The 25853-nt window shown below is 42.5% G+C and overlaps 1 protein-coding gene across 1 annotated transcript; it reads right to left on the reverse strand.

Annotated features, from left to right (window-relative positions):
* Positions 1-1141: 1141 nt before the first annotated feature.
* On the reverse strand, positions 1142-25205 carry fam171a1 (family with sequence similarity 171 member A1). The gene is made up of 9 exons (XM_085365662.1): positions 24911-25205; positions 14639-14866; positions 13890-13982; positions 10642-10800; positions 9588-9764; positions 5699-5815; positions 5445-5559; positions 4727-4844; positions 1142-2747 (listed from the first exon to the last, which is right to left on the reverse strand). Exons 1-9 carry the CDS (start codon positions 25017-25019, stop codon positions 1170-1172), a joined length of 2694 nt encoding a protein of 897 aa, XP_085221788.1. The 5' UTR covers positions 25020-25205; the 3' UTR covers positions 1142-1169.
* Positions 25206-25853: the final 648 nt, after the last annotated feature.

The following is a 25853-nucleotide window of genomic DNA, read 5'->3' on the forward strand; positions in this document are numbered from 1 at the left end:
AAGCTAATGGACTGAGGACAATATGGCTCAAGAAAGAAAGTTTTTTGTAGTCTCGGATTTTCCATGAACCACCCATCGACTGCTTCTACTACAGTTCATTTATGCTTGCAAGGCTATTTATTAAAAAGGCATATATTTGTTGTGCATAAAATATCCTAATTTCGTGCCTCCAGCGTCTTTATGTCTCCCCTCAGGCAATGTGTTCGCCACGCCTGACGAGTGGTCTGTTTATGTAGTGTTTCATGAAAAGTGAAGTACAACAGTGGTCATTAAGAGTCCAGCAGAAGTGTTCATTTCTCAACCAGATGGGCTCCCAGTGCTAAAGTATTGATTCAGTGCTATATTAAGAACAAACGGCTTCAATTTAAACACATATATCCTTCATGTTGTGGTCTGAGCAGAGGAGGAGTTGTGGTTAACGGGCAGATTTACACTCTTCCAAGTCTGTTTCAAAGCAGAACCGACATGCACTTGTGTTTCCTGATCATTTTTCCTCCTCCTAGTACCTTTCCTTCTCCACATAGTGCCTGAAAAGATGCTGCCTCTGAAAGTGAAGTGTATTGAAAAGTGGAGGAAATAAATCACAGTTGCACTCCCCAGAATGGATGCATTCAGCCACATTAGTGGACAGGATTACCACTGAGCATGCCTCTAATGTGACTTTGTGAGTTGCCTAGCTCACTAGAAAATGCTCAAAACAGCAATAATAAGAACACGATGACACTTTAACCTCAACAACACCACTTCTGCTTGGATCAGGACACCTCATTCTTTGAGCATGAGTTGGAGGGGTGGGGTACAGCTCTCTTGGCAACACACAAATCCAGTTTTTAGCGGCAATGCTGTGCAGTGTGGTTATGCTTTTTTATCGTTGCTTTATGGCACGCATACTGAGACTCTCTCCCATGTCTGAAATGTTAAATATTTAGCGTGCTTCTCATTTCAACTTGAAGATCAGTTTTCACTGAGATTTTATGATTAAACCTTACTTAACTTTGCTCAACATCTTGTTAACTTTGATAAATTTTTCCCAGAAGGGGAAAGAGATTGTTTAATTAACGCTGATTTTTTTTTTTTAAAACAGCATGGCAACTTAAAAAAAGCCTTAAACTGGCATTCTACTTCAAACAGACTTGAAAAATGTGAATCTTTCCTTTGTCATCTGTGAATCATTTGAGGTTGAAGGCCAGCAGGGGTCGCTCCTCCCTCCTTTGCCAGGGGCTTTTCTTCTCCTCTTCTGCATCATCGTGTGCTGCGTCCTCATCCGGAGACACTGACAGCAGCGCGTGATCAGTCCTGAAAGTCACTCCCTCTGGAGTTGGCAGGGGCGGAGGAGAAGTAGGGGATGCAGAGGAAAGTGAGGGTGGCTCCTCCTGTATTTGTACTCCCTCAGCTGTTTTACCCACTGCATCCCCCTGCCCCTGATCCACTCTGTTACTCTCTCCTTTGTCTGACAAGACAGGTCCAGATTTGCTGCCCTTGTGGGTGCACTTCTCCTCCTCACAGCCTCCCACATTCAGATCATCCACAAACACCAGCTGAGTGTAGGCCGAGGCTGGCGTCGCCCCCTTTGATCTGTCTTTCTCAATCCCCCTTTCCTCCTGCTCAGCATCTCTCCCCCTGCGCCCCGCTCTCGGCTCGTTCAGGTCCACACCCGAGTCCAGACTGGCATCGTTACAACTGCCATGCCTCCCTTGACGGCTGCTACCTTGCTGACCTCCTGCACTAGGTGTGCTGTTGTTGTTGTTGTGGCACCCTGCCCGCTGGAGATCGATGTAGGAGTGGCGAATGTGAGCATTGGAGCGTCCATCCAGGGAGACAAACCAGGCTCGTGGGTGAGGCAGAGGCTTCCCTCCTCTCAGCTCCATTAAAGTCTTTTCAGCCAGCAAGGTGTCCTCGCTGTTTATTTCCACAAGACCCGACTCCCCGAGAGCTCCTGGAATAGACAGAGACTCTGACAGGCCTGAGATACCCTCGCCTTTACCCTGCTTTTTTGGACCTGGGTCGCAGTCAGTGGGGGTTTGCCCCAGGGGCTGCTGGGAATGTGAGGCATTGAGCTCAGCCTGGATGGTCTCTAAGTCACTCTGCTGGTCAGTCTGCAGCAGGAGCGCCTGACCAGACAGAGGGTGCTCCCCAGGCAGCCGCATGTAGTGTGCTGGGATTACAAGTGTGGGTCGCACTCTTGAGTAGCCTTCCCCTCCACTCAGCAGATCTACAGAGCCGCAGCAGAGCAGCTGGCCTGGCCGGGAGAGCAACTGGGGACTGGGCCGCTCCAGGTGGTCCACAGACCGGGACAGAAGGTGGTCAGCAGCCCTGCACTCACCTCCCTCCCCTCTGCTGGGGGAGTGCGGAGGAGATGAAGGGGAGATGCAATCAATAATCCCAACACTGCTAAGCTGTGTAGCTGACACTTGACCATGATTAGTGGATGACAACGCATCTGAAATCTGGTTGCTAGATGAACAGAAGGAGGTGTATGATTGACGGTAGCCCCTCTCTGTCCCCGATGATAGAGCAGCCCTCAGTTGAAACGTCTCTACAGACTGTCGGTAGTCTCGGCTGCGAGGCGTCAGATTGCCCAGAGATGATCCGTGGTGGCTGTTGTTGCCGAGAGAGGAGCGGCTGTGTTTGTTTTGATGGATAAGGCTGTGTTGACGTTGATTGTCTCGGTGCTCATATGAGGAAGGCTTGAGCATCGGAGTGGTCATGTCAGGCTCAGTCCCCGTGGAAACAAGCTCCAGCTGCACCTGAAGGCAACAACAAAATTCAGGTGTGAGAATGTTTTTAAATACCATCACATGAAGCAAACCATAACAAACACTGTAGTTTAATTTCAAACACGTAGAGTGCTATAGTGTGAGTAATTCATGTGTTTGGTCCCATCTTGGTGTTCTTTTGTGTTAAGAAGGGTGAAGGAGGTGTGTTGTTATCCATAAAAACAGCCTTTTGATTGGTTGAAAAATCAAAATGAGGGGAAAAGCATAAACATGGCTGCAGCTGACAATTTTTAACATTTTGAAACACTCAGGTTCAGTTTATTACAAAGAAGTTCTTTGTTATTATGACTCCTGTCTTCTCTGCTCCAGGGGCCAAGTTAAAGGACCAACCACACAAACGCAGCTACAGCACAATGATCTCCACAGCAAAGCTCTGCACAGGACCAACAAACAACCATGCAGTGCACTTAAGGAGCACAGGTTAGCATCGATACACGTTTTCCTTCCTAGGGGCAAGCTATGAGCAAGTCAGGTATGTTGAGCCTAAAGCCAGAGCTTTCAGTTTTTACCCATCTAAATCCCCATAGCAACATGTGCTGAACCAGGTACCAAGGTCTTTTTCCCCCTCTTTTTCATGGGCCACATATTACTGCCTTTCCCTCCATCGACAAGCTGTAAAAATGATAAACTGATGTAGATTCTATGTTCTATAGAGGTGTGAAAAAGTGTTTACCCCCTCCCTGATTTCCCTTTTTTGTGTTTGGCACACTTAAATGTTTCAGATCATCAAACAAATTTAAATATTAGACAAAGATGACACAAGTAAACACAAAATGCAGTTTCTAAGTGAAGGAGTTGATTATGAAGTGGGGAAAAAAGTCCAAGAAGTGATTGCCCCCAAAACCTAATAACTAGTTGGGCCAGTGTCAGTGTTGTTTCTCATCTGTTTCTTTAAATCGTACCGTAATGTGTTACATTTTGAAATCGTTTAGCCCGCTTCACTTTGTCAGGTTCTATCTGAGCGATTTCTTAATTCAACAGGTCTGCCAGTAATCAGGCTTTTTATTGAAACTCAACTCAGCTTTCAAAATCACAGTGGATTTATGATTTAACTACAAGGACAATTACTTTTTCACGCAGGACCAGACAGGTTTGGATAAATTTTCTGCCTTAATCAATGAAATCATCATTTAAAAACTGCATTTTACTCGGGTTCTCTTTGTCTAATTCTAAAAAAATTGTGTGATGATCTGAAACACTGGCAAATATGCAGGGGGCAAACACTTTATACACCACTGTATATATGAAAACTGTTGAGTCACGCATTCCCACAGTAATTAATGAAGGTATAATAGTTTAACACTGCTGAACTACAGGTAACAGAATACAAGTTATTTGTAGGTTGTCTGTGAAGGTTCTCAGTCATCCAGGTCATGACTGAGAAGTCCAGACGCTTATTTGTAGGTTATTTATCCCGAGGAAACAGCGCATGTTAACCTAATATGATGTAATGTCATGATTAATGTAATGCAATTTCCTCATTTTATAAGGCTATTAGACAGAATCAGTTTAAGGTTTGGCGCTCTAACCTGCAGCTATTTCACATTAGAAATAACCAGAGTTAACAGAGTGGTGAAATAAATATATTTACTAATTAACTAAAGAGTAATTTTAGCAGATTTTTCCTAATACATTAAATAAATAAATAATTAATGTGTCCAGCTGAGGTAGGCTACACACAATCAGTCTTTTTGTGCAGAATAAGAGTGAAATAATGTATCAGACACCCTGTTTTAATGTAGCGCAGCCTGATCCTGAAGTAGAAAGCCTGGGTGTACAAAGACAGCAAATGCAAAGAAAGCCTGGCTATGCAATACGTCCTTTAGAGAACATCCAAAATATTGAATATTTAGTAAACGACTTTGGTGTTTTCTATTTCCAACACCTTTAAACAGTCATTAATGTGCAAACTCCTTAAACTGTGCCATCTGATCACTGAGCAAACACACCTCATTGCTGATGAGGTTAAGGTGAGACATGGACGTGGCTTGGTCCCTCTTACTGCTGTCCAGTCCAGAGGACAGCGTGAGCTTGCGGTGAGACCCTCGTGGCTTTAAACATCGACGTCTGGGTGAACACAGACAAAGAGCACGTTTAATCTTTAAAATCGGAATAATTACACACAAATGTTTCTAATGGTGAAAAATACATCCCTGACTTTTTGTTGGAACAAGTTGAGACTGGACAAGAGCATTTGTGAGGGTTTTATATTTACTGTGTAGCGCAGCTGCCCGGGTCCAGATTGTTTACATTTGATCAACATAAAAACTATATTACTGCCATGTGACTTACTCTGGAGAACTTTTATTAGTACAGGGCTTTGTTTTCTGGTACTGTTATCACAACTGAAGAAATAATAAACGTGTAAACCTAGGCAGACAGAAGGATGACAGATGGTGCTGGATTCAATAAAAAAGGAATGTATTCAAAAGAAGTATTGTTAATGTTCAGTTAAATGTGGCATACAAACACCCCAGCTCTTGAGAGGAGATAAGCCCAAGCTGTCCTGTCGGCCTGCTAAGGTAAATTTTGGAACAATAACGGAGAAATAAATCCCAAGCAGCAGTACACATGTTCTAGCTACAGACTGACATCATCTTCACTAATTTAGATACTAATCTGGAAACTCCTGCTATAGTCTGTGTAAAGGCAAAGTGTTTCACACACCTGCAGTAGTACAGCAGGAGGCAGAGCAGACAGAGCAGGATGAGAGCCATGCCTCCCAGTATGGCCAACAGAAACACAGTGTGGTACGTGCTGATGTCCTTTGCAACCATTGGACCTGTTACAAAGACATGTGTTGAAGCACCAGAGAAAAAGCTTTTTGGTGGAAGTCTGCAGTCAAGTAAACCACATAAATGACAGAACAAAAATATGTGTTTTGTGAAGTAAATTTAATTTGTGTCTATGGATTTTCTTACCGGTGTGTAGAGACGACATGGCGGCCACCCAATACCCCAGCTGAGGAACAATGTAGGTTAGACTGAGCTGGTTTCCCTCCCTCTGCACCTGAGCCCAGCTGCTCTTTATCCAGATACCTAAAGACACACAAAAGAAATCACAGTATGTGGAAACAAACTTTGTAAAGGTTACTCTGTGAGGACTGGCTGCAGCAACTGCTCACCTGCCTCCCCTAATTATGTAAAGACGGGGCTCGATGGAGTTAAGACAGCTTAATGTGTTAGGAGTAAATTATTTATGCTCAAGATCTTAGCCAAATGATAGCCGTTTGGATAAACCAGTAGATTTAATTACAGTATTTCACTCTGAAATATTTGTTCAAACATAAGAGTAAAAGTTTTACAAGTTGGTAGTGAGACCTATAATGTAGGGCAGGGGTGGGCAACTCCAGGCCTCGAGGGCCGGTGTCCTGCAGGTTTTAGATATGTCCTTGATCCAACACAGCTGATTACCATGGCTAAATGACCTCCTCAACATGTCCTGAAGTTCTCCAGAGGCCTGCTAATGAACTAATCATGTGATTCAGGTGTGTTGACCCAGGGTGAGATCTAAAACCTGCAGGATACCGACCCTCAAGGCCTGGAGTTGCCCACCCCTGATGTATGGTTTGGACATGGTGACACTGGCAGAAAAGGCAGCAGGTGGAGCTGGAAGTGGCAGAGCTGAAGCTGGAAGTGGCAGAGCTGAAGCTGAAGACTGGGATTAAAAGAGTACTGTGTATTGGATCAAGGACACATCTAAAACCTGCACCGGCCCTCGAGGCCTGGAGTTCGACACCTGTGCACTGTGGTGATGCTAAAGGGAACGGCTAAAAGGTGACCAAACACACCTCTTCTTTGACTAAAATCAACATTTGATGATGAAGCTTTATAATGAACTGTCTAGTTAGCAGTGTATGTGTCTGGTGGAACAGATTCAAAATAATAGTTTGAAGTGCCACCTATACGCACAGCTTAATGTCTTCTACTGACTTGTGACTTTCTTTGCCCTCCCCAAAGCTGCAGATACTCTGATTAACGACTCAAACGTCTGCCCTGACCTGTTCTAGAGACGGCAGTGTTTTGGTAGTACTTAACTCTCCCACAAGGAGGCAACATGTAGATAACAGTGTTACCCTATGAGCAGTGTACACTGAGTACAATAGCGGCTCTCCGCATAGCCAGAATGGAAAACCACTACAAAGCTAGAGGCATTGACTGATTGGCTCCCAGTAAATCTGCTTCAAGAGGAAAACACTGTGTTGTGCCTTTACACTTCCGATCCTCAGGCTCTCAGGGCTAACGCGGTGAGACCTACTTTGTTTCTATGTTTATACAAAGTTATATAACATCAAGTGGTTAGGAATATGCATCATGTTTAATAAAAGGAGGAAACAAAAGGGTAAAGAGGATATTCAAAGAGGAAAGGCAAATATACAAGAGATGCTGACGGGGGGAAACATCACAAGCAGAGGAAACGAGGGGATAAACAGGAGGAGTGGAAAGAGAGATAAGGGAACAGGCACAAGAAACAGAAGAGAAATGAGAGCGAGGCTGTGTGACTCAGCAACACACACACACACACACACACACAAACACACACACACACACACACACACACACACACACCACTGTGCCCAGCCCTGCCCAGATTCACCCAGGTCCCTCTCTGAATCCTTTCCACAGGGGAGTCCTCTCTGTGTGGCTGACCTGTTTCATAGCTACAAACGACGGACCTGTTCCCACGCTTCGGTACAATACAGCACTGACAGACAGCAGGGCAGCTACTCAGACGCAAGGCAAACATTTATAAAGTCAATACAGCCCATATATTACTTCTGCTTCTCGCCCATTCACACAAAGCCAACATGTCCAGCCGCAGAGAGTCGTCGGCTTATAAGCGGCGCTTATTTGCATCGTCAGACTCCCGACTCGCACACCCAGGTGAACATGATCTGTTTGTGTATGACATCAGTCCTCCCCATGCCTGCTTGACATCAAACAATACATGACATGTTGCCAGTTGCACAAGTGAAACAGGTTTCCCTCTCTCTCTCTCTCTGTGTTCATGCCTCCTCCATGCGAGCACTTCATAAACAATACTAGCGTCTTTGTGAGGCTGCCATCCTCAGCCTGAAGTCTTCCACCGCAGGCACCAGATGGATTTCAAACTTCTTTTTGTCTGTTTATCATCTTCAGTTTAACACTCACACACATTTCACCCACTAAATGCTCAGTGAAGAAACTCAATCAGGAGATGGGCCGGTCTGTTGTGTTACTTATTTGGAGGGTTGCTAAGGAACATGAGATGTAGCCTGGAGAGGGGTCCGGGAACAGCTTCTTGTTGTTGAAATACTCGCAGCTACAGGCTGTGAGGAGGATACAAGTGTGTGTGTGTGTGTGTTCATTCAGCTTTAATGAAAGCCCTTTTTATAAGCCCTGCATGTTGATACTTTAGGCGCTTTAAAACAGACTCCTGAGATCCTGAAACTATCACAGGAGCCAATGTGGATCTGTTTTTTAATCAATGTAACACTCTGACGTACGATTACAGTTCAGATGAAAACTGCACAGCACAGACAGGGAATAACGTTGAACTAATGAAGGAGAAATTCAAAATACTTGCCATTCAAATGTTTTATTTTCTTTCTATCCATTCATCTGCCCATCTAGAGCTCACTAAACACTTCTAGTAGCAATCTTTAGACACTGTTTGGCCAAATAAATCAGAGCTCTAAAATGTTTATTGTGAAATGACTGTAGCATGAATGTAGTACACATATCATGACACCTGGGAAGTACGACATTTTTAGGATTTTAATCCAATTGTGAGATATCAGTAATAGTGATGAATTAACCAAGAAATATGCCCAGCCAGGAGTTCCCCTCAACTCCACAAGTTTCAGTATCTTTCAGTTCACGATTTTGTTTTTCAGGACTGGAAATTTACGACTTTGTTTTCCCACCCTTGCTGCTTTAATCAGTCCTTTTTCCAGCCATAGCAGACTGCTACAAGCACAGCAACAAACAACAGTGATAATATAATTAGGTGGAGAACAAACTGACACATTTAACAGCTGAAAACCAACGCTGTCCTCAGAAAACAGAGCTTAAAGGAGAGTTAATATTAAACAGAATTGCACCTTCAAAATGATAATTTCATGAATGTCTACATAACATTTGCTAATACACTAGTCTTCTGATTAATAGGTGGTATGTCAATCTTATGTGTGTTTACAGCTTTTCCCCAAATAATTCCAGTGGGTCCTAACAAAGCTTTTTCCTGCTGATGAGAGGAAGCAGTGGATCTGTTGAGACACTAATGTTCATGCAGAAGGAGGTTTTGTAGTGCAGACACGTCTGAGTCAACTGATGATCGAATCACTGTCTTTAAGTGGAGCCTCTCTGAGAGGAACTGGGTGTGTCACAGTGCAGGACGACTGACAACAAAGATTTAAGATCGCAGGAGTAAATCAAAGCGCCGAGAGAGATTTGAAATGTCTCCGCTGCATGAGCCAACACCGCAGGGCTTTTAGCTATTGTTCAGTTCAAGATTTAACTGAGCACGGGCAGATTATGGATCCACAGTCCAAACTTGTGATGTGAAGAGATTAATGTGTAGCTGTATGTTGGCAATTTTTATGATCGTATGAATAATTCTATTCATCGCTCTGATACACAGCCACAAATTATGACCTGGCTGCACCATGTGAGCATGCATGTGGTTTGTGTTAGTGCTTGTAATGTGCTCTTTTCACAAATAATTGCAGGTCTCATATAAACAGAAGTAAAGCCTTCAGAGTTAAAAACTTCCTGAACTTAAATGTAGAAAGTCAGAAAAGCTTACGTGTGAGTTTCTGTTAATACATACCTAAGCGCGGGTCAAATCTCCAAGTAGGGAGGTGATCATTTTCCTTCAGGCCACTGTCAGGCGGGAGGGGCACAGAGAAGGTGATTGGCCCAGTCACCTGCAGCTCCACTCCATCGCCGGCCAACAGGTGAACAGAGATGGCTGCGACAGGAGTCAACTCGAACGTCTTCTCCGTGCCTGTGAGAGTGCAAACACGAGGACGTGAGAGAGAAAAATACAGGGAAAAGGAAAGGGAGCGGGAGTAAGGTGCACAGGAGGGGAAGCGGAGAAAGGAGCAGACAGTGGGGGAGGTAACGTAAAACAGCTCAGATAAAGGAGGGCTGTCAGAGGAAGACAGACAGGAAAGAAAACAAGCGAAAGACAGGAAAGAAGGAAACTGGGTGGAGGGCGGAAAAAAACTTGAAGACTGAGGATGGAAAGTGTCACAAAGCCGCCTCGAGGAAGAAGGTACGCTCTGTCGGGGGAGACAGCTTTGAAGGGGTATTCAAGTCACATGAAAAAAAAAAGGGGGACACACACAAAAAAACGTACGAGTCTGTTGCATGGTTTTAAGGATTATGATGTTGATGTGTCAGCTCATATTTTTTTATAAACAAATACATTTATGAGATCGTTGTTTATCATTTTTCTGGCTGAGTTGTGAACAAAAACATTGCCAGAGTCTGTCTTCTGGATGTTATGATAAGACCATTTCTAATTATCCATATTTTTGTATTATGTTAAAAAATAAGCCTTGTTTGCACATATTGATGAACATGTTTGTCATCACTCGTATTATAGGCCAGTGTAGTCCATGCAATGTCAAGATGTGGATAAGAGTGCCTGAAAGCGTGTGGGCACGCGGGCTGTGTTAGAGCAGAGAGAAAACACACACACACACAAACACACACGGGTTATTGTGTTTCAGGAGGTCAGATAGAGACGGTAGTGTCTTTCTGATGAGCTGCTCCTGCTACTCTTCACGCCTCACCCTCTCTCAGCACATTTTTCCTCTGTCCCGTTTCTATGAAGGTGTCTTTAACTATATGCTCTGACCCGTCAGTCTAACCTTCACCTGTGCCGTTGCCACTGAGCATCTCCAGGTGGGGAAAGTGCTGGATGTGTGAGGGGGAGGTTGCCACGGTGAGCAGCGCGGTCAGGTTGGCGTACGATGTGTTGGGAGGAAGACTGAGAGCTCTGTGCAGGAAACTAACCCTGGGCTGGACTCTTAAACCTGTGACACAGAAAATGAAACTGAGTTGTCATTTAAAATATTATTCAAATCCGTCTGAGTATTTTAGTTGGATAATTGACACAGACTTTAACATAATAGTAACAATAATAATGCGGAGAAAGTGGGAATGACATCTAAAATTCCACGGAATTCATTCAATTTATACAAGACAATGGCAATTAATTCAGTTAGTATATAGCGCATAAGTATAGAATATATAAGGTATAGGATATATTCAGTCTCCCTATTAAACACTATGGAGCAATGTGAGCTTAAAACCTTGAAATCACCTGACCTCAAGAGTCCATCATGCACACTGATGTTTGTTTGAACATGTTTTACAAGGCAGCTTTATACTCCTAGTGCCTTCTTATAAATTCAGACATCAAATTAAGCTTAATGGAGGCAGCTCTAGATCAATAACGCCCTGGTCGACTTTCTCTCCTGGCCAACGTGATTCTCTTTTCTGATATTTTGCAATGAATTGTTTCTTTTTGATTTGTCATCATGGCTGCCTGGCATCTAGTTTCAACAAATCAACAAATTATAGATTAGAAACAATAAACTGAAAACCAAAAAGCATGTAGTGGGATTCAGCAAGGTGATGTCATTGTGGTCCAACTGTGCCGAGTGCACATTCTTGAGCAGTGAGACATGGATCAAGCTGTACACGAGTGTTCGCTGTGTTTGGGTTTCTCCTTGTGCTCGACATGATTTTTGGGCGTGCAGTATGAGCGACACTTTCACATTTCAGACTAAAGCTCGTCCTAAAAATTCAGGTGTGAATGTTATTTCCTGTCTGCGGTTCTGTTTTTCAGAGAGGAAATGAGCCTGTTGCTGTTCTTTGTGTGCCCCCTTCCTTGACTCTTTTTGTGTTTTTCCCTCCACTTTTTTCTCACCTCATCTGTTCCTCTTTCTGTTGGACACTGCTCGGCCCATCCCCCCCTTCTCTCCCACTCTCTCCTCCCACAACTTCCCAATGCATACCACATTCCCTTCCTCCTCCTCCTCTTCTCCTTTCCACTTCTTTTATTATCCCTCCCTCTGCCACACGCCCGGGTTCATCACTCCCCTGGGTGTCCAAGTTCACAGCATCATGAAAGACTGTGCAGGACAGGGGGCTGGACTGTGCCCGGCTCAGGCACGTGCTACAGGCAGTGTGTATTCAAGAGGTTCATATGTTAATGGAGCCTGTATATTTATGTGAGAAATTTATTTTAGTCAGACAACACAGCTGACAAGCTAAATTACTCCCCTGTTGGCCAGAGCCACACAAAAGAGTCAACAGACAAAGAGACCAAATTGATTTGCCTGGATGAAAAAGCCTTATCTAATGTAATTACACCCAAACAAAGAAGCGGAATAACAAAGACACGCTTGTGATTTATGTCTATATGGTGTGTTTTCTTTATATCAGGTATTAGATATTTTCCTGATAACAGGCCATTTAATATAAGATAGCATTTTATATTAGGAGTGTATTAATTATGTTTAAAAAAAAAAAAAAACACTTGTCGCCAATGACAAAAATGACAAAATATGGCTTTCATCCCAACGTGAGTTCTCTTACAAATACTCAAACACTGAGGTTATTGTACTCTGTCCTAGATACTTACTCTGGCTGGTATGATCTTAGCCTTCGGTAACACTATGAGGAATCTTAAGAGTCATTTTTGACCAGGGTATGTAGTTCAGTGACGACATTAAACAAATATGTAGGACTGCTTTCATGCATTTGGGGAATATCTCTAAATTTAGAAACATCCTGTCTCCCAGTCATACTGAAAATATCATGCATTTATTACTTCTAGGCTGGACTATATTATTATCAGGATGTCCTAACCCCCCCGCCCCCAGAAAAGCCTTCAGTTGATCCAAAAGGCAGCAGTGAGAGTACTGACAGGGACTAGAAACAAAGAGCACATTTATCCCATATTGGCTTCTCTTCATTGGCTCCCTTAATCAAATTTAAGATCCTTCTCCTCACAAATAAAATCTTGAATAATCAGGCCTGATCATATCTTAAAGATCTCACAGTACCTAATTATCCTAACAGAGCACATCCCTCTCAGACTGCAGTCTTACTTGTGGTTCCCAGGGTACTTAAAAGTAGAATGGGAGGCAGAGCCTTCAGCTTTCAGGCTCCCAGTTTGGATTCTGGTGACAGACACCCTCTCTACTTTTAGGGTAAAGCTTAAAAGTTTCCTTTTTCATAAGGCTTATATTTAGGGCTGGATCAGGTGACCTTGAATGCTCCCTTAGTTATGTTGCAGTAGGTCTAGGCTGCTGGGGATTTCCCATGATGAAGTATTTCTTCTTCACTCCTCTTTTTTTACTTTCTGCGTGTTTAAACACCACTACTGTTATTTAGTCATTATTAATTATTAAACTCTGGCTCTCTTACACAGTGTATCTTTTGTCCCGTCTTCCTCACCTCACCTACTAATAGTAAATAAGTTTAGAGGGAACCAGAGCCTGGAACGCCCACAAGCAAATAGCGTTCAGCTTCAAAGTAATGCACAAAGCGTGAATCGCTTCCAGTAGGGACGCAGCTTTATGTGTCGCTAACAGGGAAATTGCAGTGTTTCCTCTACTGGAGCAACTATGTAACACAAAGAATAATGCTTGGTTGAGTGATGTTTCTTTTTTAATTTTTTTGTATTTTTAAAATTTCTATTTATTAGTCATGACAAATGCGGATACAGCAAATATCGGGTGATTATATCCACCTGCCGGTTGGACTCTAAATGCAATAACAAGGTGGTGCAGCCACCCAGTAATACCAAGAACCACTTGGCAGCAGGTTTGGGAATAAAGTTTCCCACAGTGACCTGTAGTTGCCATGGAGTCTGTGACCGGTCACCAGTGTGACCGAGGCCTTATAAACATTATGACTGAGTCATTTCCTATGCATGTGTGTGTGCGCAGAGATAGTGCCAATATGTCTGCCCAAGGTGTGATGGACCAAAATGTTATAATCTTTCTATTTCAATGAAATAATTCGATTTAAAAGTCTGATTTTCTTTAAAAACAATAAACTGTACACACACACACTTGCATACAAACACACACACAGACAGTGTGTTCACCTTGTAATCCTGGAACAATCTCAACAACATCTTCGTACACCATCAGAGTTGCAGCTCTTTCTGGCAGCAGGTCCAGGCTGATGGATGAAAATACTAGAGGAGAAATAAAAACACACACACACAGTGTATAGGAATAACTTCACTATGAGATTAGAAACAAGCTCTAATCTACCACTTTACTAATCACTCTGAAACACAAGTCATTAAATCATCTTTATGCATTTTTAATAGTCCTGCTTTCATCCTGTCTGCTGTGCAGGACCACAGCCTGACCCAGCAAACTGCACTTCTTTGCTCTTCCTTCCTTTTTTCCCCTCACTCGCCCATTGTTCAGAGCTGGTAAGCGTGATAATCCAATTGGCCGCCGTTCCGTTGGCTCATAATAACCCCCTTCCCACACACACACACACACACACACACACACACACTCCAGGCTCCTGGGAGGTATTTTGCGTGAGTGTGTGTTAGTGAAAGGGAAGCTTAAGCAGCCCCCTTGCTGAGTTTTGGCATCTAAAGCTATAAATTAGTAATGGAGCACTCCACTCATTAGCTCACACACCTGGCACAAAAAATGTACTTTTTTTTTCTTCACACACACACATAAAAACATAAAACATGAAAACAATCTGTTAATGCCACAGTTTAGTGAGACACTGTTCTTGTTAATCTGGTTACTTCTCAAAATATATGTACGAGTTCTCGCTCTCTCACTCACTCACTCACTCACTCACTCACTCACACACACCTACCAGGTAATCTGGAGGGAGTCCAGGGCACAGAGTTAGGCACATATCCCTGTTTAGTTGCGGTGACAACAAGCGGCGTCCCAAGGCGATAGGGAAAACGCAGGTAAATGTTGCCGTCGGCTGATGAGGTTTCAGTTGTTAAAGAAGTACGATTGGCAAAAAGCTGTACGGTGGCTCCAACCAGGGGCTGGTGAGTGCTGGCATCGCTCAGGTGAACCTTAAGAGTCACATCTGTGAAGACAAGAGTTCATCATTTGTAACGGTTGTAAGATGTCAAGTCTCCGTAAACAGTGATTGATAAACATACAAAAAAAACCCACAAGGCCTCTATGATTACAGCCACCTAAAATGCCATCGTCTTAGCTATTTTCAGCGTCAGTGCCAGGCTTTTGGCCTACAAATCTAAATCCCAGCCAGTCACACAGTGATGACCATTTCCTGGACAACCGCCAGTGGCACTTCCCCTCTAAAACAATGGGCCATTTCCCTCTCTCAAAGAAGCCTTGGAAGCTGAAGGGGGGAAAAAAACAACAACTGCACATACAAACACCTTCTCCGACGGAGACAAAGAATAATTAAAACGTTAAAAGACAAACGCTGTGTCACGAAAACTGCCTATGGAGTAATAATAATGTTCCATTAGCATTAACACTGGTATTAATAAATCTTGGACTCTATTACGTTCTGTATACACTATCACTTTTCAGGTAAGCCCTGATGTATTGCACAACTAATTGGCTTGTGAATATCACTGCTGCAATGTAACTTTATTATAAAACGTAATAATGATCTTTCTCTATTATTTAGGGGGGGGAAAAAGTATCCACCTTCTATCGTCCATTAGCCTGAGTCATTCAGGACCACAAAAATTTGCCTTGATTTGAAAATATAGCAAACAATAAACAAGCCATGACCAGAGTGCTCTCAGGTTTAAATGCAGCTCTTTTCCATCAAATGAGCTCTGTATAGTCTAGCCACCCAACCCATATTTCCACAAACTTTAAGCTGAACCACACTAATCAAGGTTGCACAATAAAATAAAGTCAACAGAATATGACACCTCCACTGATGTCATTATGGTTCAGACTTCAGATCAGGAAAAACCTGCTTTCTTCAGGACCAGTCTATTTTTATTTTTCTTGAAATACTCCGAAAGAGTTTAATGGAGGTCATACGAATGCGGTTTGGCGACATTAACAACCAACCAACCACTACCCATCAGGCTGTGCTTGAGATGGGTGCGTGATTTTTTTAATTTCCTGATATACCCTCATTATCAGATATTATTTAAACAGTGAATCTTTACATATACCCATGCTTCTCAAACTGCAGGATGTAGGTGAACAACCATGTAAAAAATATGAAGTGAGATTTAGGAAATTAATGGGTATACAAACACTGCGCATATGTTTAAGCAAAATAAACTATTATCATTGTTTGTTGTTAATGATTGATAAAAATAGCAGGGTGTGTGAGTCATGACCTTTTATAGGCTTCAGAACTGGAGCATTCCACGTAAAGTTTGAGACGCAGTGACACATACGGTCATATCAAGTGAAGTAAAGGAAGGTGCGATGTTAAATTTCCAAAGTGATTTTGAAATCAATATGCGGCACATCTATCTGATATCACACACTTCTTGCAGCAGTCACACTGTGACACGCTCAGATTGTCTTTCACTGCAGAAACCCTACATCAGCTGTCATATCTCCAAAGACATCCCTCTATTTCACTCCACTCTTGCCTTAATTGAGAATTTCAACCTTAAGCTAACCTGCAGATCTTAAAGGAGGGAAGTCAAACACTCTGACAAACAAATGTTAAAATGTAATCATCACATTCCAGAGTCATCATAAAAAACTTGGTAGAGAGCACTATAATTCACAGCCACAAAAACCCACACCGTCCCCATCTTTGCACACATGACAATTTGCGTCCTGTTTGGTCACAGGCTGACCAACGGTGGCCTATATATTGTGGCTGAAAGGTTTCCCCCCCCCACCACTCCCCCTACAATTACCAAAACATGCCCACCTCCCCCCCATACTCACTGAATTTTGTCTTAATGTTTCCTTTAAACCTCACCCGCAGTGACACACACAGTAACACATACATGGCTTGACAAATCCCCCTCCCCCCACTGAGGGATCCTCTGGTCAGCGGGAAACCACTCTGACAATGTGTAGGAGAGAGTTCAGCCCGAGTGCACGCTCCACCTAAAAAAAACCCAAGCTCTGCACCAAATTATAGCTTGGGAAGGGAGGAAGTTACAGGCTGCTTAGTACAAGAAAAGATCTGGCTGAGCAATGTGTCAGTTTCAAACCAAAACACATAATTATCCACAGGTGTAAAGATCCACTTCATTCCTGGGATTTCTTTTTTTTAAACATTTGGACTGCGTCAGCAGAGAATTGGGAAACAGGCAGACTGGATTTCCCCATGACGGAAACCCTCCACTGCTTTCTCGAGTGTACTGGAGAGCTCTTGACCTCACTTCCTGTCCCACTCCCCCTGATATGCTGTTACGGGTGCCAGCTGTGCTCGCCTAAAAAAAAAAAAAATCCCCTGGGAGACTTCAAGACTGACACACACACACACAAATGTAGTCCCCTCCCAGTCCTCGTCCAATAAATCAGTACCGAGGTGACATCATTGCTAAACAAGCTAAAAGTCTCCTCTGAGCACCCTGAGGGATGGCCAATACCCCCAATTCTCCAGCTAAACCTCCATAGCTGCCTATTTGTGTGTGCACTGAGCACCATATGGAGAATAAAGGCTTCAAAGAGTTTCCCCCTGACCAGCACTGCCATCTCAGACCAATTATCCCCAGCTCAGCAGCAAAAGCAGCAGGATAGCTGTGTGTACGTGAATGTGCTTGGATGCAAGAGATGCAACCGAGAGGTAAACAACAAGGAAGAAAGAATGAGTGTGCCTGATTTTTTCCATCCTTCTAGTTTGAATTAAGTTTGGGAGAGAGCGATCATTTCAGCCTTATGAAACTGAGGTGTGATAAATGAGGAATGGGTAGCACGGCTGGCCTCCACTGGGCGTGTGAGATGGTTTGGTGTTCTTCCAAGCAGAGCTGAGTTAAGCAGAAGCTTTCTGCACACGTGGTTTGGTTAAGTGAAGATATTTAATATGACAGCAGAAGGCATGCAAGCACTCAGCGTGCGTTGTATTCAGCACTTTGTTACGAGCTACGCCAGTTTAAAGTGATGTCATTATAAAAACTTGCAAAACATTCAGCTCGTGAATCTTCCAAAATCAGAGCCACACCAACTTTGTTAACTGTGTTCAGCTTACTGTAAACTGACCTTTATTTCAGATGGTCAGAAATAACAAGAAAACAGGGTAAAACAGCTTTTTTGGCCTTTACGTCATGTGAATCAGTCTAATAACTGCTATCCCACCAAAGTCCTGTGTTGATATATGAAAACAACCCTGCAGCTGTTTGGTTTCCTATGTCTTCATCAACTAACAGGTAGAGAATGAATTAAAACGAGTGTTCTTTGTTCTGCCATCTTTGGGCCCATGTTAGGAAGCAAGTTCAACACACAGATGTCAGGATGCTTTTGCAATCTGGCTAAACTATAAAAGGGATTTTAATCTGATGTGGACAAGAACGCCTTATAGCTAGTCCTGGAACAGTCCTGGTATTTATAAACTCAGAGCCAAGCACTTCAATTTGTCACTTGGACTCAAGCGGACTTCAAATACTCATAAAGCCAGAAACTATAACTCAACTTTATGCCCAATAACTTTTTTGACAAGATGCCAACTGAACAGGTCAACCCAGATCTTCCGAAATCTAGCTATGATCATTTTCACTGGCTACCATCAGACCGACAACACGTGACTGCAGATATATTTTGAAGCACGTGTTTTCAGCACAAGACTAGCACCTAACTTGTGTCTAGTTAGCTCAAAATTGTGTTGGGCACTTGAAGTAAGAACAGCAAGGCCATTCAATTAAACACCTTATAAACCAATGGGAGCCTGATTGTCTACAAAACTGCTTTACGCATTTTCTGTTGTGCCACACAGGACAGTTTAATCTCCTCTGCTAAAGAGACATGCTGATGTACTTCATCATCGGCAAACATAGCACCAAAAAACTTGCATGGCTGAAAACAAAAATAGGTTAAATGAAGTCAATGAAATGATAACGTAAATAAAAATCACTGAAACTCCAAGATGATGTCCCTTAAAATGTCTGTGTCAAAAATCATTATTTTAAAAAATATAAAAAGAGAGAAATTGAAATCCTTCAGTTTCCTTGCTTAAGCTACTTCAATGACTATTATTCTATTCTCTGTTGACGTGTAATTCTCATTGTCAAATGACTGGGAAATGGTTACAGCTCTAAAGTGGTTCAAGAAAACTGTGACATCAAGGGGGTAATTTCACCGTCTCAAGCAGAAGCACGTGGCTGATTACAAGAAGTCCGAGAAATCATGTGAGAAACTAGAAGAAACAATAAAAATCACACACGTGCTGTGATACGCGTTTACGTAAAGGAAATCTGTGTTTCACAGCAGCAACGTGAATATTGTTGTAAACGTAAACAGCAATGCTATCATATTATTATTTCAAGAATGTTGGGCAAAACCCCCCAAACAATTCATGATTTAGGCAAATCAAAAACAGTTTTAGGACTATAGTGTCTACAACATGCATGCCTTTTCAACCTTAGGCACCAATAGACTGTTGTTTTTGTTTCTGGGTTTAATAGCTTGTCTAACCACAACAAACAGGCATCACAATTACTGTGGCTATTATTTTACCCTTCAGATAAACGACAAACATCTGTGGTGATCTTACAAAGAACAAAATAGAGGCATAAATGTAGAAGACAGTATGAATCACTGACAGGGACACTGGATACACACACACACACACACACACACACACACACACACACACACACACACACAGAGCGAAACAGGACCTTGACATGTCACGGCATGAAACACTCAGGTGCAAACGAAAAATAATACACAGTATTGTTCAAAAGTCCTCAGCCACCCCTCTTTTCTTTTTATTTTGTTTCCAAGAAGCCCAAATGTCTTGTAATTTTTAGAGTTGTCATGAGCAATAGCTCCAAATGGAAATGTGGCAAAGAACCAATTTTTTAATTATATTTTAGGCACTTTGTTACTAGCAACCTGTCACAAAAACATATTTTCTTCCATTTTTTGTAGCAGAATCTATGCAAAAGTACCAAAGATAACACACTTTGACAGACAAACATATTTTCGCACTAATTTGAGGAAACTGGCCATGTGGTGTCACGGTCCGTGGAGATAGACCGTGTGGGAATGTGTGCGTTGGACCCAGACGCGAACACAAGCGAAGATGCAGGAGTGGATTAAACAAAAGCGAGCCTTTTATTATGGCTGATAACAGAACAAACCAGAGCGAGGGCAGTATAAGGGTAATAGTTCAAACAGAAAACCTAAACTGGACATAAACTAAGAAAAAGCTATGGCTGGAGATACGGAACACAGGGGGTGGTAACACAGACGACGCGACACAGACTACATGAAACACAGAGACTAAATACACAAGAGGGATGATCAGGGGAAGTGGCCACACATGGGAACACAGCTGACACAGATAAACGTAACAAGACATGGCAGGAGTAAACAACACTGACGGGAGACTGTCAAAGTAAAACAGGAAGTACACAGGTGCAAACAGGAGGAGAGAGAGAGCACGGGCATAGTGGGCTGGGGAAACATGGAATGAAACAAGGAGGGGAGATGAGGGCTCACAGATACGTAGAGGGGCACACAGGGGATAAAAGTCACAAGGGGAAGTCAAATAAGGAACACCACAACAGGACAACTTAGGAAACATGGCCTGAATAAGGAACGAAATACAAAAATACAAGAAACTAAGAATACTGGGCCCACATGGCCCAGGACCATGACATGTGGAGGACAAAAGAACTGTTAAACCAAAATGAAAAAACAACAGCAAGAGAAACAGTATCTAAAGTGGAGTCTTTGAGCTGACACAGGGTCTGAGAAATGCATCTGACCCTTTAGCTTATCCATCTACTTTTCTTTACTGAAGCTTCATCAGAAATGGTCTCAGTGAAAGGTGGCTTTCAAGAAACCATTCTTCTTGGGAAACGGAGAAAAAGCTACACAAAGCTAGACTGAAATAACCAATGACAGGTCTGAAGGAGGAATCCAAATATGACATTGTTTGGTTAAAATTGTCAACAATATGGTAGAGGTACAACAGTGAGTGTCTACAGGCCTCTGTAAAACATGGTGGAGACCATCATGGTTTAAGGCTGCATTTCAGCCAGTAAGGTTGGAGATCTTGTCAAAACTGATGGAATTATGAATAATTATGAGTATCACCAAATTTGCATCCACCATGCAGTACCATCTGGAAATGGTCCGACTGACAACAGCTTCCTATTTCAACATGAAAATGATCCCAAGCATGTTTCCAGTGCAGTCAAAGCAAACCTGGATAGAAAAAACACGCTACAAGTCCTGGATTGGCCACCCCAGAGCCCAGACCTCAATATTACTGAAGCAGTGTGGGATCATGTTGACTGTGAATGGAACAAAAGGAAGCCAACATCCAAAAAGGAGCTTTCAATGTCCTTCAAGAAGCCTGGAGAACTATTCCTAAATACTACTTACAGACACTACAAGAAAGCGGATCTAAAAAGGTTCAGGCAGCAATAAAGAATAAAGGTGGTCATGCCAAATATTGACTTTCAAGCTCGTTAAAATTGTACAAACTCTGTTTTTGCCTCATACACTGCATTCCCATCTATGTTTGCACATATTTCCATAAATCACTGCACCCATTTCTCCTTTTTATTGCTAAATGTAAAGATGTGAGGGGTGGTTCAAGACTCTTGCACACGTTGCAAGCAAAGAAACCAGCTATCAGTAGATTCAGCCTGCTATTTTCTCTAAACTGGATTAAAAGTAAGATTAGGTAGTGATTGTCAATCCCATTAACTCAGCAGGGGACAAAGCAACTGCGTTACATCATGGTTGAGAGGGGTACATGGGCCCGCTTTATTTTACTTCAGTAAATATATAGGTCAAATACTGTACTCTGTACTACTGCAATACTCCTCTGTGGCCAAGCAGGTCATTCACCCTGTCTGTAAATGCAGTGTGTTCTCATGACCTCCCTGAAGCAGGCTGATGTTAACACTCACGCCAGCATCTCGTGATTAAAATCAAGCTTGGCTAGCTGGTGACAATATGATTTGATTGGTGTATTTCCTGGCAGCCCTTGTCCAGCTTCAGCAAATGTTTGTCTGTTTCAGATGCAACGCCATGCCTATTAAGGGCAGCAGTAATGTGAGTGAGATCTATATCTGCGGGTAGATCGTCTGTCTGGCTCCACTCATCCATACTTGCTGGACAGTGTAGGAGAAATTCTCAGCATCGACCTGAACGCACCCCCCCGGGAACAAGCGAAGGTCAATCTGAAGCGAAATGAAAACCAGAGGAAGAGAGAAAGAAAGGGAAAGGAACAAGAGTGCAGATAGAGGCTGGGATTGACTTCAAAGTGCCCCAATCTTGCGAGTTTTCAAAACATCTACGCCCTGTTTTTACCTCAAACAAGAGCTGCTTGTTGTGATAATAAACGAGCCATTTTCATGCCTGATCACAAACCTTAAACCTAGACTAGGTTAGAATCTCCCAAGCTATAATAACAGTTATAAAACATCAGGAAATAATCATGATTTAAAGGAAAACCAGAGCCCAGCATTGCACTTTTCCAACTCTGACTGATTTACAGTGACAGTTTCTGTATGTTTACATTTGCACTCCTGGTGTAGTGAAAGAACCGCATGTAGGCCACCCCCTATTAAAAAAAGAACAACCTAAGCGAACACAGACGACTGATGTTTATGTGCTTGTGCAGTGAGAGATAAAAGCGATGGGTTAAACAGATGTGGCTCCACATTAGTAGCTCGTATGACAAGGTAGCTTTGAAGTCAGAGACTGAATGAGAAGCCAGCCGATTGCTGTGATTTATAATTGCTTTGGAACTTTGCTGCTGTGGTAAAAGGATGCTGTTTGACACACTGAGGAGCGTGTCTCTTGAAAAGTTTGCTGTACAGATCTAACTAAAGGGAAATTAACGTGCACGTTCCCCTGTTTTTCTTTCTTTCTTTTTTTAACAGAGGGCGCTAATGTGGTTTCACTTTGCCCTTAATATTTGTAATACTGTTGCAATGCTGCGGTCAGATTTTGAATGTAAACTGTGAGCTTTTAATGATTTTTTTGAACTGCTACTTTTTCTTAGGGGAATCAAGTCAAAGTCTACATCTTATACGACTTAAAAAAACGACAAGAACTGGGTGCACAAGTTTGAATCTGTGGTTGAATATAACCCCCTGTGTGTTATTCGCTAATAACACACAGGGCCAAAGCCAAAAACACTCTGTTTTTATGAGACAAAGAGAACCTGCATATTGTTAGAGTGGAAAACCTACAACAGCATTAATTGCTTTTCCCCACATTCATCAAAAAACTGCTAGCTAATTTTCTGTCACTCTACTAATTGGATCACTTATGCCATTTAGTACATTTTATGCTAGTTTTTACATGCTTTGTTTACAGTAAATGCTGCATCTACACTGTGCAAACGGGCCCTTCTTACATCAGACATCCTCACAACATTTACTACAGTCTGTTTTATACACACTAAGCAGCCATTATAAATTTGAGAAAACGTTTGATTAGTTGCCAGCTGATTGAGGAAATGTATTCAATTCAATTCAATTTTATTTATATAGCGCCAAATCACAACATAAGGCGCTTCATAGATACAGAGAAAAACCCAACAATCATATGACCCCCTATGAGCAAGCACTTTGGCAACAGTGGGAAGGAAAAACTCCCTTTTAACAGGAAGAAACCTCCGGCAGAACCAGGCTCAGGGAGGGGCGGCCATCTGCTGCGACCGGTTGGGGTGAGAGAAGGAAGACAGGATAAAAGACATGCTGTGGAAGAGAGACAGAGGTTAATAACAGATATTATTCAATGCAGAGAGGTCTGTTAATACATAGTGAGTAAGAAAGGTGACTGGAAAGGAAAAACTCAATGCATCATGGGAATCCCCCGGCAGCCTATGTCTATTGCAGCATAACTAAGGGAGGATTCAGGGTCACCTGGTCCAGCCCTAACTATATGCTTTGGCAAAAAGGAAAGTTTTAAGCCTAATCTTAAAAGTAGAGATAGTGTCTGTCTCCCGAATCCAAACTGGAAGCTGGTTCCACAGAAGAGGGGCCTGAAAACTGAAGGCTCTGCCTCCTATTCTACTTTTAAATACTCTAGGAACAACAAGTAGGCCTGCAGAGCGAAGTGCTCTAATAGGGTGATATGGTACTACAAGGTCATTAAGATAAGATTAACTAGTAACTAGTAATATCAATTAAGTCATTTCTTTAAAAAAAAAAAATCTTTATTAACACAACAAAAACGATACGCAAGCACAAAACAGCTATAATCTAGCGATGAGAGATATTGTTATTCAGAAATTTACATTTTTAGCACATATTAATATTAAAGTGCCCAACTGTTGATGAGAAAACGTGAGTGGACTCTTGTTTTCATTCCCTTTTAAGGCATTTCAGTTACGAACATAATCTGCATACTTATCATGGTTCAAAAGTACTACAATCCTTAGCTCAAATACAAGATTTACTTTAACAATATATAATCTCTAGGTACTGATATACTTGCAACAGGACCCCTGAGTAAGGTCGATGGTTGCAGACTCTGTGACGCGAACCACGACCCTTACATGTAAGGAACACAGACACACAGCCGCCTTCTTCCAAAAATGCCATGTTACCTTTAAAAACAGCACGTAAACCTGACTTTGTTCAGGTTTGTTATGATATACAGACACAAGCACTTGGTTAAAAGCGACTTTACTAAACGCAGCAGTGTTATAAATGATAAATCACAGCAGCTGGACAACATGAGGGCACGTCTCCGATCATTAACAAAGTATTTTTAAAAAAAATTTAAACCCCACAAATCTCATATAAAACGACCTGAAATGGTTTTAACCCCTTAAACACAGCACCGTGCTTATAATTAAGCATCTGCAGCGCTGCACAGACGGAGAAGTTTTCGCTCTCCGTTAGCTTACTCGCTAACGTTAGCCAAGTTTAGATCACATCAGCATCCGAGCTGCTAGCGGCACCGTTTGGCCTCCACAACAGTCAACGAGCCGCTTTCTCTGGCAAAACACCTCACACGCACTTCTTACCTTGTGTAGCCGTGTCCTCCTGTAATGTTTTGGTCGCAGCTTTGGAGAAAAGGTATCCGAAAAGGCAGAGTAAAATCGCGGCGGTCCTGCTCCGGTCCACAGCCCGCATCGTTGCAGATGTGTTTAACAACGCAAACGGCTCGAGGAACAAAGTGGAAATCAAACCCGTGTCTGCTAAAAACTCACTGTTCCCCTACGGCACCGCTTATCCCACAAACCAGGCGACTCTCCATGTTCAGCAGCTTCAGCAGCCACGATTTTCCGCCTGTAAAGCTGCCTTTCTCCTGCCCCGCTGTGCATCCCCCTCTCGGTCGCCTTTTTTCTTTTTTTCTCATCGATGGGTCAGGGTGGAAGACGGCCCCATTCCTCTGAGCCACATGCCCCAGAACGGCACCAACAGGCGGCTTCTCCCACACGCAGCACCACCACCGTCCACGGACCTCCAGCGCCTCCACCTGCCAGCCAAAGTTTTTACAACTTTTACTTTCTAGGAACAGAAAAAAGCTTACAAGGGGCAACAATGAATTTTTTTTTTAAATTTTATGGGGGGGGATGGAAAGAAATATAAATTTCTAGCAGTTTAAATTCAATAACTAAATGTAACAGTGACTCTAGAAATACAGTTTCAATATTAAAATATTCGGAAAATAGATTTTCTGTGCACTTTGACCCTAACATCTAGTCTTCACCTTATGCACAGCACTGTGCAAACATTTTCAGTGTTTCATTTCTTTATTTTGCTTCCATGTACCCAGACTTGAGTAATACTCCTCCATCTTTGGGCACTTTGTCATAACCAGCCTGTTATAAAAATTAAATTTCGTCTTTTTTTCTTTCTTTTTCATGAAAAAATGCAAACGATTATACGGTATTATAGGCATACAACAAAACAAGAGACAGCCAACATCAACAGAAGAGTGAAATACAAGACACCTGGAAGACT

The sequence above is a fragment of the Diplotaxodon limnothrissa genome, linkage group LG11 (genome assembly GCF_057381915.1).
Source record: "Diplotaxodon limnothrissa isolate DT_005_m linkage group LG11, D_limnothrissa_male_GT1.1, whole genome shotgun sequence".
Classification (NCBI taxonomy): domain Eukaryota; kingdom Metazoa; phylum Chordata; class Actinopteri; order Cichliformes; family Cichlidae; genus Diplotaxodon; species Diplotaxodon limnothrissa.

Coding starts and splice junctions, on each gene's coding strand:
- fam171a1 (XM_085365662.1), bottom strand. CDS start 25,019: ATGCGGGCTGTGGACCGGAGCAGGACCGCCGCGATTTTACTCTGCCTT. Junction 9,765..10,641: donor GCTCAGTGGCAACGGCACAG/GTGAAGGTTAGA, acceptor GCACTCTCACAG/GCACGGAGAAGACGTTCGAG. Junction 2,748..4,726: donor TTAACCTCATCAGCAATGAG/GTGTGTTTGCTC, acceptor TGTTGCCTTCAG/GTGCAGCTGGAGCTTGTTTC.